This window comes from Balaenoptera musculus, chromosome 14, assembly GCF_009873245.2.
Source record: "Balaenoptera musculus isolate JJ_BM4_2016_0621 chromosome 14, mBalMus1.pri.v3, whole genome shotgun sequence".
NCBI lineage: Eukaryota > Metazoa > Chordata > Mammalia > Artiodactyla > Balaenopteridae > Balaenoptera > Balaenoptera musculus.
The window spans coordinates 40,812,287-40,826,229 of record NC_045798.1 but is presented as its reverse complement, the minus strand read 5'-3'; the positions used below and the strand labels follow the sequence as shown (position 1 = coordinate 40,826,229).

The window sequence follows — 13,943 nt, the reverse complement described above, 5'->3', positions numbered from 1 at the left end:
TGTAACGCACGTGATTATTTTTCATGTGGATGAAAAGAATTACGGTTTTCTTTTGATGAACTGATATTTTTTTTAAAAGATTCTAGTGAAGAATGTCCCCAATAGAAAAAAAGCAAGTATTATTATACCAGCCATTAAAAATTATTTAGATTTCTGTCTTTAAGGAGAATGATAGGCATTTTCTTTATTTTGGCAGAGCCAAATGTGCACTGATTAAAGTCAGATGTTATCTCTAGTTTCTTTCATTGATCTCCTATACAGCTTTTTTTTTTAAAGCATCAGGAAAAAATAATACTTCAACATAAAAGATCATCTTTTATCTAATCTCTTTAAACAGCACGTACGTCTATGAGACTCTGAGGTTATAGTCAAGGGAAATCTGCTCTCATTCATCCATGGCCTTAAAGGTCTCTAGCTGGCCAGGTTGGGGAGAGGAAGAAGCCAATGCACTGGGGGAGAAAGAAGCTCACATCTTCCCTAGAGTGGAATATTCCAGTTGTGGCTAGAAGCTCCTTCCAAAAATGACACAATGATTCCAAATCGTACACAATAACAATACTATCATTTACAATATAATTTTCCCTTCAGCTATTAAGAACCATGTTTAGGCAAAAGAATGCATTGCAAAAACTTAGATTACTTTATGTGTTCTATGAATAGGCTTGTCTAAAGGAGAATCCAAATATGAAAGGAATGTTCTTGAGCTGAAAGCACGACTGAGAGATACATTTGAATGAAATTCAGCCAGTGGTGGTGTGATCCTATCTACAATCTCTACTAACAAGTGACAAGTGCCTTATAATTATCACCATATATCACATTACACGCTTATAAAATAATCCAATTTGGTAAAGAACAAATTATCCAAATAAATAAATATATCTGGTTTGATTATGACAACATGTCCAGTAAAAGCCTTACTTAAATATGCTTTGGGGGGTAGGATGGTCTATCCTGGCTAAAGTAAATCACCCATCTTAATTTGCTCTTAATTAGAAACAGAAAAGTACTCTGCAAGAGTTATGCATCATGTGACTCAGAACATTTGTCAGTTACTGAAATATAACCATTTTCTCACCTCTATAAGGCAAACAAACTCCAGATTTAACATAAAATGCCGTTCAACTAATTAGATTGTACTGAAGACTTATTCTAAGTGAAAATGAATGTATCCTAATATATTATTTCAGTAAAGAGGCTTTGCAACTAATCGTTTTCTTAAGTGATAATTTTTCAGGATAACTTTTCCAATAAACTTTTGTAGTACAAATGATGAAATTATGTCTCTATCAAGTTTCCAGGGCTACTTCAGCAGCCATAGGATCTATTTCTCTGTGAATATACATGTACCAGCCAGGAAGTTTAAAGACAGTGAAAGCAGAATTTATGAGTGTCTGATGTCTGGCAAATTGAAGCACGTCTGTTAGGTATTATAGAAAATTGATCTCATCACTTTCTTAAAAAGGGATTTCACTGATTCTCTTGGTTAACTTTGTGGGTAATTTCTCTCCCAAACAGAATTCGGAAGCCTATAGGCAACAGACTCTTTTGTCCTGAGGCTTGTGTTACTCTCAAAAGGGCACAAAATTTCATAGATATTAACATCCCACAGGCATTCAAACTCTAGCTAGCTGTCTCAGCACTTCCAGGTGGGCTGATGTTTATAGGATTTGTGGTTAACAGCTCAGGAGAGCAATCTGTCAGGCACCGTAATAAACACCGCCTGTCAACGGGATGGGGAGCCGTCAGTCCTTCCTCCAGCCCAGCACTCCTCACTCATCACCCTAACTTAAAACGTCACGGAGCTGGGAACCCTTCCCCATCCCAAACCAAAATGTAAAAGGGACGTTACCTGGCTGGGTTTAAACTCCACATAACTTGCTTGCCGTTGGCTTTGACCGGGAAGCTGAGGAAGCACTACCCTTTGCTGCTGTGAATTGTATCCCAGACACTGCCCCAGGGCTGCCCCAAAGATCCACAGCCATCCCGCGCTCCGGGTGGACCCCCTCACTGCCGGGGGCATCCTGGTCTCTGGGTGTCCTGCTGGCTGCACGCAGATCTCTGCCTCTTCCTCTTATACCTGCCCTTCCGGCTCAGTGCCCAGGCCCGGCTGACTCAGGTAAGGCAGGCTGTCTGCGGCAGGAGGCCCCACCTGTAAACTTCACCCGTGAGTCAGCCTGTGAGAGAGCGCACATAACAGTCCCGTGGGGAAGCGCGCCGCTCCGTAATTCCTGCCAGGTGGGGCAGGTATCACCTTCTACCCACCTCACCCCCAAGACAGCACAGGCCGCTGTAAATCGCAGGCTGAGTCATGCGCCAAGGACACGCCCTGGCAGGAGGGTGGTAATCCAGAGGTCCCTCTCTTTCCCTTGGGCTCTGAATTTCTTTTAATCGGGCTAGAAAAGAGGGAGAAGGCAGGGGGAAGAAGAATAGAAGCGCCTGTGGTCTAAAAGTTACATGGCAGGAGTCCTGAGAAAACCACGGTGGGTATAGTATATTTTAACCTGCAAATATATTGTATTTGCAGGTTAAAAAAGAAACTGACGTGCAGATCACCTTGGGGTTTTCTGCAATCCAGGGGTCAGGATGGAAAGTGAAGGATGTCGCTAAATCAACATCCGAGGCTTGTCTGGAATTCTCAGAATGACAATGCTTGCTATTTCCTGTTAATTGTCCTGACCACTGTGGTTTTTTTCCCTCTCTTCAGGAAGAGAACATATTTGCAGTTTGAGACATGAAATGGTTTCATTTTGCGCCACCTTTTAATCACTTGAGGACAGTCAGGTTGACTGGGCCTCAAATGAAGACCTGCTGTGAGCTGGAAACTTGGACTGCAATTTCCTTTGAATAATCAGGATATTCAGTGGGCTATAACTGTTGGGGGCGGGTGGTGGAGGGAGGCTCTGGATTAGAGAAAGGCATGAGAAGCCTGGGTCAGCTACTGGGATGCCCATGGGCGGGGTCCTTCCTGCTTCCCAGAAAGTCCAGATTTCTGCAGCCCCCAGGATCCACCGAGCTTCTGTGGCTTCCTGATGGATTTTGAGACATTTGTGATTTCTTTTTCATATTTAAATACCTGCAAGTGGTCCAGGTAAGACAGAAGCTAGAGCCCAGCAGAAATTTGTTCAATGGTCAGAGGGCCCCAAATCGTCCAGCAGTGCTGGGCAGCAGACAGGAACACCACCCACAGGAGACCCTGGGGGGATTTTATGGTTTAGGAGCATTTCCTACCTGACATGAGTCACCTGTGTAGTCAGGGGGGCAGGCACACATCTCTACGTTCTGTGCTGGACGTCCATTTCCTGTTTCCGGGGCCTCCTCCAGCCCCACCCCGCTCAGGCTGAGTCGCTGTGTCTCGGTGAAGTAGAGGCCCCGGAGGTGCACACCTTGCAGTCTAGACAGCACCATCATCAGCTCTTCCCGAGACACGGGGGCACCACTGCTGGCATGTCTGAAGTTTCCCTACATGTGAAAGCAGAGAGGCAAGGTCTCCCTGTGGTAAGCTCATTCCCAGGGCCTATCAGAGACAGCCAGCCAGAAGGAATCCAATAAAGCCATTTAAAATGCATCAGGGGAAAAATAAATAAAATAAAATGCATCAGGAAAAACGCTAAAATAAGATAGGTAAGTAGACAGAGTGGATTTATATTCAGAAGTCACATGTCCTGGGTTATTTCCAAGAAGGGAGAAGGCCACGAGGAAGGGGGAAGAAATGAAGGCAGGAAATAAGGAGCAATAAAATGAAATCAGATTTCCCAGTGTTAGGCTTATCGTAAAATGCACTTTTATTTGTGCAAGCAGTAAGAGTGAGAAAGATACAGGAGAGAGACATGGAAACTGAATAAGTCACACAGCTCAGATCATTCATTAAATGTTCATAATTGTGATAGTACAATCTTTTCTTGCACACACACATTCATATTATTTTATTTTTATGATGGTAAATAACATGTAACATAAAATTTACCATCTTAACCATTTTTAACAGTAGGGTACAAGAGTGTTAATTATATTTACATCATTGTGCAACAGATCTTTAGAAGTTTATCATCTTGCAAAACTGAAACTCTGCACCTATTAAGCAATAACTCCCGTTTCCTCCTCCCGCAGCCCCTGGCAACCACCATCCTCCTTTGTGTTTCTATGAATCTGAGTACTTTTTTTTTAATATAAATTTATTTATTTTTATTTTTGGCTGTGTTGGGTCTTCGCTGCTGTGCGCGGGCTTTCTCTAGTTGTGGTGAGCGGGGGCTACTCTTCATTCCGTTGCACAGGCTTCTCGTTGGGTGGCTTCTCTTGTTGCAGAGCACGGGCTCTAGGCGCGCGGGCTTCAGTAGTTGTGGCTCACACGCTCTAGAGCGCAGGCTCAGTAGTTGTGGCGCACAAGCTTAGTTGCTCCACGGCATGTGGGATCTTCCCAGACCAGGGCTTTAACCCGTGTCCCCTGCATTGGCAGGCAGATTCTTTACCACTGCGCCACCAGGGAAGCCCTGAATCTGAGTACTTTAAATACCTCATACAAGTGGAATCACACAGTATTTGTCTTTTTGTGACTTGCTTATTTCACTTAGTGTACTCTCCTCAAGTTTCATTCATGTTCTAGCATGTGACAGGATTTTCTTCATTTTGAAGGCTGGATTATATTCCAGTGTATGTACATGCCACATTTTCTTCATCCATTTACCTGTCAATAGACATTTCAGTTGCTTCTACCTTTTGGCTATCGCGAATAGTGCTGCAATGAACATGGGTGTGCAAATATCTTCAAAATCCTGTTTTCAGTTCTTTTGAACATAGAGTTGACCCTTGAAGAATGCGGGCGCCAGCCTTATGAGCAGTCAAAATTCTGCGTACAACTTCACAGTTGGCTCTCCATACCTGTGGTTACAAATTCGCAAATTCAACCAACTGCAGATCATGTAGTAGTGTGCATTTACTGGAAAAAGATTCAGCCACTTTTCTTGAATAAATGCTTTTCAGATTCCACAAGCCTTTGGTTAATTGTCAGAGTTCTAAAATAGTTGATTTTGACCATTTCTGCCACATTGCTTTTATGGAGGAAAAACAGGTTCTTCACCATTTTTGCTGGCATCACCTCTCTCACATAAACAGAATCCCATAATAGATGGGCTTTTGTGTCTTGCTTCTTTCCCTCAGTATAATGTTTTTGAGGTTCATCCACATTGTGGAAAGTATCGATACTTTGTTCCATTTATTGCCAAATAGTATTCCATTGTACTGGGTGGACCAGTACAGAAATGTTACAATGTGTCTGGGAGTTCAAGGTACTTGAAAAAGTATCACCTTGAAGATATATTTACTAATCCTCACTGGATGTATTTAATAATATAATTGGAGCTAGAACTCTAAAGGAATAATTGTAACCATGTAGGTTTAATACAATGCTTTATAATTTGATGAGCTTTCCTTTATTTAGCTATCCTATTCTTACTTCTTTTGGTGTTGGATGTTTTTGTGACTTTTCTTTTTATTCACCCCAAGCATCTGTTGGACAGTCACCAGGTCTCAGGCACTGAGGGAGGCCTGAGGAAGACAGGGAGCTACATCATAGCATTCACAGACTCACAAGAGTTTACAAAACAAGGATACTTAGGTGTAAAACAGGAGAGACAGCGGTAAGTGCCATAAAGATGGTGCAACAAAGCCCTGTGAGGATGGAGCCCTGTATATTTTATATAATTTATATTTTTAACTTAGATATCTAAATTATATTTATGTAAATATAGTTAATATTTTAAATTCATAAAATAAGTCAAAAAAACAACTCTTTGAAAGGACTAAATCGTGGGACAAAAAGGCTCATCAAGAAGAATTTCATGTTTGCTTTTCCATTACCTCTACCACCTGCACTCGCCCATGATGCAGCCGGTCTGGCCGGGGGTGATTTGGCTCCTCATAGATGACGGACATGTGCTGACCCTGTTTAAAGAAACACATGAATGTGTTAGTGGCTTGGTTGGGATATTTTGAGGTTTATGATTGATCTAGGAACAAATGTCTATGGCTCTGCATTACGTGAGACGCCTGATTCTAAAAAAGTAGCTGCAAAATGAACCGACTGGCAAAAGGAGTAGTAACGTGGAAATGGAATAATAAGCCCTAACACGGTTCATTTTCACAAATAGGTAAACCAGGAAAATTCTCTTGACTGAAAGTGGCTTAAAAAGATGGAAACAGTTTTTTTTTTTTTTTAAATGATGCTTTGTAGTCAATGCATGAGGTGCTGGTTTCCTTACTGCCTACAGGACCGCACGGGTAGCGAGAAAGTGCTTTGGGGGGTGGGTTAGTGGGGAGGGCGGGGAGGGTAGAAGGTTGGCGGGGCTGGCGGGGCTGGCTGCATAGATAGGGAGCGGCAGGCAGAGCTGGCACGTGGGGGAGGAATTAGCCCTGCAGCCCATACCCTGCAGGATCCAGCCCTGCTCACTTAGCCTCCGCACGCCCGTCCCCATTACGGTGGCTCTCGAGGGTCCAACGGGACGGTCAACACCCACCAGCAGCACTCTCACCCCACACCCACACACAGAAGTACAGCTTTTCTGTTGTAGCACCAAACCCCAAAGGGTTTCATTCATTAGAGCCAGTTTTCAGAAAGAAGAGCATTATCTGCGATCACTAATTGAAAACCTTAATCTAAGAAACATGCCCATAGGCTTTTCACTTCAGTGGTTTGGAACAAAGCAGAGGAGTAAATGTTTCATGAGCCTAAATTACTTTCCATGTTTGAAGATAAATTAAGAAGAAATTTTGGTCATCACTTCTCCATGAATTCCAACAGTCTGCATAACAATATAGGCAGTAAAATATAGGCATACTAATGGCCTGAATTTGAGATGCTCTGCAAAAATAATGAAGCTGAAATACAACATGTCATAACAGTATTTTTATCGTGGAACTATTTTTCCTTAGACTATAACTCTAAAATCTTGAGTGCTTCCTTTTCAAGTTGTTTTGCAAAGGTTCCTTTGAGAACCTTTTAAAACAACAGTTCAATACACTTGGGTGCCAGTAGAAACAAAACACAACACGGCCATGCCTGAACACAAAAAGCTACCAGAATGCGAGGCCCTCATCTGGCATGAGGCATGTGGGATTTTCCAGTCCCCTCTTATACCGTGAATGACACAAGAAAACCCTTCAGGAAGCTGGAATTGCATCGCATTAATTACGGCACAAGTTCAGGCTATGGCACCTCACCCCATGTGTGAGGTTCTGTACGTTGTAGGGGATTCAATGCAGGATGTGATATCACCCCTTACCTCAAGGAAATTTTCCAGATTGCAGTTCTGGACTGTGTGCCTGGCACATAGCATGCGGGTGTCACTTCTCTTCTCAGAAAACCAAAGGGGCTCCCCACTGTCTACCTCAGGCCAAATTCCTCATCACGGCATTAAACACCCCCCTTCCTACCCTTCCGGGCTTGTTTTCAATGGCCCGGCACATGCTGATAACACAGCCAACTTGGACGGCTCACCCCTGGAGGGCTGCTCCTCTGCCTAGGTTCAACTTACTCTCTGCCGGGGAAGGGGAAGGGTGTTTCTCCTCTCACGCTCATTCTTAAAGGCGTGGCTCAAAACTAACCTTTTCCATGAAGTCTTCTGAGGGCACCGACTACATAAGCCCCCACTTGGACTCCCGCTCCCACAGAGTCTTGTCTGGACATTGTCTCAAAGGCTTACTGGTCAGTGGACTGTAGGTCTTCGGTCATTTCTCTCATCTCCCCTCCTGGTTACACTTTTTTTTGAGGACAGGGATCACCTGTCCTTTATGAGCCCAGCAATGTGACTTTGCAAACAGGGAGGTCTCAAAAACGTTTGTGAGACAAAATTGAAAGATAGAGACATAAAACAAGTTTATGATGAGGCAGTGATTGTGAGACTCCAAGTGAGAGATGGTTAAGTTCTTTGGAAGGGAAGAAAAGAGAAACCATCTGGGGCTGGGATGGTCAGGGACCAAGGATCCTGAGGAGGTGCTGCATGCTCTAAACTTCCCTTTGAGTTTCTACAAAATATTGGAAATGACTTAATCCAAACTTTCTGTAGGCCACTTATCAAGGTGTCCTAAAATTGGATTGGCACCAATTGCAACCGCCACTCTCTGCTACTTGGGTCGTGTTCTGACACGTACGGTGAGCTGCACATCTGGCTTCTTTTCCAGAAGAACCATGTCACCAGGCAGTCCAAAGGACTTGATTTGGTAGGTTAGGTAGCCACCATATGAGGAAACCTGAAATTGAAACAGTAGGATTAATAGCACAAGCATTAAAAGAGACCATGGCAACACTAACTCATCTACAAAGTACACTGGCACATAGATCTGGAAAGATACACAATCAGCCTGTTAACAATGGTCATTTCTACTGAGTGGAATTGAAGATGGTATTTTAACTTTCTACTTTATACCATGTTATATCAAGTAAGATGTTTAATACGAACATGATTGAGTTTTACAAGCAAGAAGATACTTCTGTTAAAAAGAAAAAGAGTCACGCAGAAACAAATAAGATCCTTTTATTCTAGATGATGACTAAACCAAAATGTCTATTTAATCCACAGCTATTCTAAGAAATCTAGGCCATTGCTTTCCTATTTAATGGAGAGATGTGGTTAATATCTATCAGTTACAAAATGAACCTCTAAAAATAAATTGTCAAAAAAAAAACTTCCCCTGAGGGCAGATGGTGAATATTTCCTAAGTGATTCTGCATTCTCCTGGATGCAAAGCCATGTTCGCCTGTACCACTGCCTCCGCAGCATGATGGTGGTGGAAACATGGAGGTGAATGATCATGGGTTTTTTTAGACAGCGACTTCACCTCTGGTCCTGATATCTCCCACCCTTAAAGTGAAAACTGATCAAGAAGGAAGGAGTGACCGAAGGATAGAAATCAGAGGCAACATCGTCTCAGGGAAGGCAGACAAAATACCGTTACTTGAGATGCAAATAAGCTGGAGCAGGGAGGAGGGGCAGCCCTTCGGGGCTCCCAATCCACTGAAGTTCTTCCCTAGAATCTACAGCCTACACAGCTTCACAGAGTTATGACCTTAGAATCTGGAAGTATTCCAAGGTAACATCTTGAATCATCTTACTGAGATTAAGTATTGCCTTTTTGATGGGCTGAGAAGGTTAAAAATATGTCTACATATTCTTTGATATTCTTGCTTTCAAGAGGTGAGCTTAATTCTCCTCTCGGAGTGTGGGTTGGGCTTTGTGACTGGGTTCTAATGAACAGAATAGGTTAGAAGTGAGGGTGTGTCATTTCTGAAATGAGGTTACAAAAATGTTGTTCTCCCTCCCTGTCTCTCTCTCTCTTTCTCTCTCCTCTCCCCTCCCACCCACCTCTTTCCCTCTCTCTCATTTGCTTTGGAGGAAGCCAGCTGCCATGTCATGAGGACCCTTAGGCAGCCTATGGGGCGCCTCATGTGAATAGGAACTGAGGCCTCTGACCACCAGCCAGCCAGGAACACTGGCCTGCTGACAACCACGCCAGTGAGCTTGGAAGTGGATCCTCCAGTCCCAGATGCCTGCAGCCCTGGCTGACAGCTTGACCACAACCCCATGAGAGACCCCGAGCCATCCACTCCTGGATTCCTGATCCATGGAAACTGGGCAAGAAAATAATGGTCTGTTGCTTTAAGCTTCCAAGTTTGTGGGTCATTTGTTAGCCAGGACTAGATGATCAGTAAGTACAGGGCTCGCCATGTGGACGTGAAGAGGTATATCACGTGAGGGAGAAGTGGGGTCATATGAAAGGAGCAACATTCCCCATGCTCAGAGGTCAAAATCCATAGTCCTTCAACCTGAAGACAGAATCAGAGAGCTCAGGCTGACAAGGGCCGAATATTCAGTCATTGTAGATGTGAGACTATGGCATCGCCTGGGCTGGGCTCTGTGAAATCCACCCCTTCTCCAAAGCTCTATCCTGGGCCACCAGGTGCATATGTCACCTGAGGATGTTTCTATGGGATGCTCACACATCTGTCCATATAAATGAGTGTAGGTGGTCAGATCCTGGAATAATAATTTATGCAGCAAAGGAAAAGCAACTCCTTTATAAGCTCCCCAAGGAGCGTCGAACCACACGTGACTCCCAGTCTCCCAGTTTATCCCTCTTCTCCCCCTTCCCCCCTTGGTAACCATAAGTTTGTTTTTTACATCTGTGACATATACACACTACTACATATAAAATAGATAACGAATAAGGACTTACTGCACAGCACAGGGAACTCTACTCAATACTCTGTAATGACCTATATGGGAAAAGAATCTAAAAAAAGAGTGGGTATATGTATATGTACAACTGAGCCACTCTGCTGTACACCTGAAACTAATACAACATTGTAAATCAACTATACTCCAATAAAACTTTTAAAAAAAGAAATAAAATGTATTCATAGCCACACGTGACTCTACTAATGAAAGCCGTGCTGTCACTGGATCCTGTGCTTTTAATAAGCTCATGAGTCACTTCTCAGCTTTTGTTTTCCTGACAAGGGGCCCTTTTTCTGCTTTAAAACAAAGAATTCTCAGCATTGGCATTTAAAAGCATACATGTGCCGTTCGCGGCAGATATTATTTAAATGGTTATTTCCCCAGAGGAAAATTCTTTGGCATTAAGTGAAAATCAGGGAGAACCTGGTGCAGGATTTCCTTTGCTGGTGAGCAACCATGTGGGCCCCTGAGGCCCGTACACCCTCAGCCTCTCCATCTTCTGCATTTGTGATTAACTGAAGTTCTTCAGTTTTAGTAACCTGAACTTCCGGAACCTTCCTTCCAGACATCCAGTAAATGATGCCCGTGCAGTGATGGAGGAGGTCCAGCAAGAGCGCGGGAGGACAGCAGGACATGGTTACCTTGTCCCCCAGGTAGGAAGGAGGGGCGACCCACGACGCGCTGTGAACCGTTGAGGGCAGCTCCTGGAGGTCGGCCACCACGCTGCTGCTGCCCGGGTTGAAGGAGACGGGGATGTCCACTCCGTCCGCCGTCTCCAGGCGCCAGCCCATCATATCCACAAACTGAAACACAGAGGCAACGGATGGAAACGTGTGCCCATGGCGTCTTTGGCGATGGTTGAATTATGCAGAGTAGAAAGAGCCGTGGGGCAGCCAACTTACTTCAAAGGCTTCCCTCCGGTATCTCCTCTCGTGTCTGACTCCAGTGAGGGGGCCCACTCCCACTCAGCCCCCACCTGACCCACCGCAACTAGGAATTCTCAAAGAGTAGTGACCAGATGCACGTGGGACTTATCCTTGTAGCCCAGCACGCATCTTGGTTCCTGACATTTAGTAGGTGTTCAATAAATATTCAAATAATACACAAATAAGGGTGTGAATAATAACTAGGACTGTGGGCACATTTTAATGGTGAGCTCCTTAGAAAATGTGATGTGGAATACAGTGGACTGCTGTCATTATTTTTCTCTAAATGGAGCATCAAAATTATTATTATTTTTAAATATTTATTTACTTATTGGGCTGTGTTGGGTCTTAAGTTGCGGCAGGCAGGATCTTTAGTTGCAGCATGAGAACTCTTAGTTGTGGCATGTGGGATCTAGTTCCCTGACCAGGGATCGAACCCGGGCCCCTGCATTGGGAGCATGGAGTCTTAGCCACTGGACCACCAGGGAAGTCCCAAGGAGCATCAAAATTAAATATTCCCCGGATCACAAAGGAAGCCAGGAGTTATACTATGAGGGGAAGAAAAAGAAGGAACTGACAAGACATAGAGTCAGAATAATGCTTCCGGGTTCCCCTGAGGGTAAGAAGAGGAGACTTCAGGATGGATTTACAAACTAATTTTTTTTTTTTTTCCAATTACAAGCCTGCATTCCTTTCAGGAGGCAGGCAATAAAATAGAGAAAATAATCTCTCTTTGAGTACTTGTTGGACATTAAGACATGTCACACAAGAAAGCAAGCATGAGACTAGTGGTTCATGGAATCATGAAGACAACAAAAGTTTTAGCTTCCTGGAGTTAATTATAAAAGTGGCTAAGACAAGATGTGGTTAAAATAGGTGAGAAGGAAAGTAAAAGAGGAAGATGAGCAGATAAGAAGAAACGAGGGACAAGAACAACTAACTCCATTTATTTAATGAGTTTTTATTGAGCATCTACTATGTTCCAGATCCTGCTCAAGGCACTGGGATTGTATCAAGTAGCCTACATGTGAGTGGTGGAGAAAATAGATACGTAATAAACAACCTTTAGAACTGTGACACATGCTATGAAGTACACAGAGAAGGGTGAAGCCACAGAGTGAGGATGGCATCTCTAAGCACTTGAGACACTTGAGCAGAGAGCTGATGAACTGAGGGACATGAGGACATCTGGGGACAGAACACTGCAGGCTGAGGACCAGCGAGCACAACGCTTAACATTCGAACCAAGCAAGATGCTACAAACCCCACAACCCTTCACGTTTCATGCCAATGCATTACTCCCTCATTTGGAAGTACTAAATGAAAACAAAAGGAGTCTAATGCCCTGCCTACCTTAGCTCTTCTCTTATGCGAGCTGTGACAACGATGACTGACTCCGAAACAAAAGCACCTGGTACAACCTTTGGGGTTCGCTGGGTCCAGGTAGAATGACCCTTCCTGACACACGTTACATTCTGTACCTTCCACATTTTCCTATTGAAGAAAAACATGAAACGAGAGATCATTCCTTCTAAAGGTTCTCTGATTGAAGAGAGCTACGTGCACAAATTAAGTATCAACATAAGATGATAGAACATGGATGCTAAAAAAGCATCCAAAGTTGCATGGCTGTTAAGCTTTTTGCCACATTAATGATTTAAACTTGTATACCATGTACAAATGGAAGAGAGGATTTCCTGAATTTCATAAGATGCCCTTTGGCAACCTGAAGGTAGAGAAAGAGCACCAGAAGGATTCACAATATGGGGGGGGACAGGTTCATCCCACTTACTACCACTTTAGAACATCCACTGGGACTCGGGAGCTCTCCTACACCCTGCAGAACGCCTTGGAGAGAGATGATTAACCTGGGGTGCATGGGACAGGAATAGGCTTCAGGGGAACCCACATACCTCTTGAAATTATAGACAAACGTTTGTGTCGATTTTTCTGAAGACAGTATATATCTGTCATCAGATTCTTAAGGAGGTCTGTGGCCTCTTCAAAGGACAAGAGCAGTGCGGGGGCGGGGGGGGGAGGTCTTCGCTTCTAACTATTTCTATCCAATGAGAATGCCTAGAAAATGCCATAGTCATTATGGAAATCTATCTTGGGTCAACCCCATTTCCCACTGATTTTTATACAATGACTCAGCATGAAGACCCTCCACAATGGTCAGTGGCCGACCTCTCCAGCGTTGCACATTCTGTCTTACCTTGCAGAGACAAGACCCTGTCCCCATGTCACAGGCTGCTGGCTCAGTCCCATCTCTGTTGCACTGGCAGGGGAGGCACTCAGGGAAGCGGTAGAAGCCGGAAGCACACCGGTCACACTGCCGCCCTGTGATTCTGGGCTTGCATCTGTACTTAAGCAAAGGAAGCAAATGTCCTCGTCATCTTTCTACACACACTTCTAGAGCCGACCTGCACTGCCGCAGAGCAGTTGCTGTATGAAGCCAGTTAAATAGACACAGGGCCTGTCCACGGGGTGCTAGCGTCCAAGGCAGAATGGAGAGAAGCGGATACAAGGCACTCACACAAAATAGCTCAAGGTGACCGTCATCCTGATGATGAAAGGGGTCAAAAGATACACACTTGCAGTTATAAAATGAACAGGTCCTGGGATGTCATGTACAGCATGGCGACTATAGTTAATAACACTGCATTGCATATTTGAAAGTTGGTAAGAGAGTAAATCTTAAAAATACTTACCATGAGAAAAAAAATTTTGTAACTATGTACGGTGACAGGTGCTATCTAGACTTACCGTGGTGATCATTTCACAATGT

The 13,943-nt window shown here is 44.0% G+C and overlaps 1 protein-coding gene across 1 annotated transcript in view; it reads right to left on the bottom strand.

The window, feature by feature from the left end:
• Nucleotides 1-13,943, bottom strand: part of LAMA3 (laminin subunit alpha 3) — a 238,643-nt gene that overhangs the window by 72,228 nt on the left and 152,472 nt on the right. Inside the window, 6 exon segments of the mRNA XM_036874222.1 lie at nt 3,232-3,462; nt 5,857-5,940; nt 8,146-8,244; nt 10,871-11,032; nt 12,509-12,649; nt 13,371-13,515. Coding sequence (XP_036730117.1) covers nt 3,232-3,462; nt 5,857-5,940; nt 8,146-8,244; nt 10,871-11,032; nt 12,509-12,649; nt 13,371-13,515 — 862 coding nt within the window.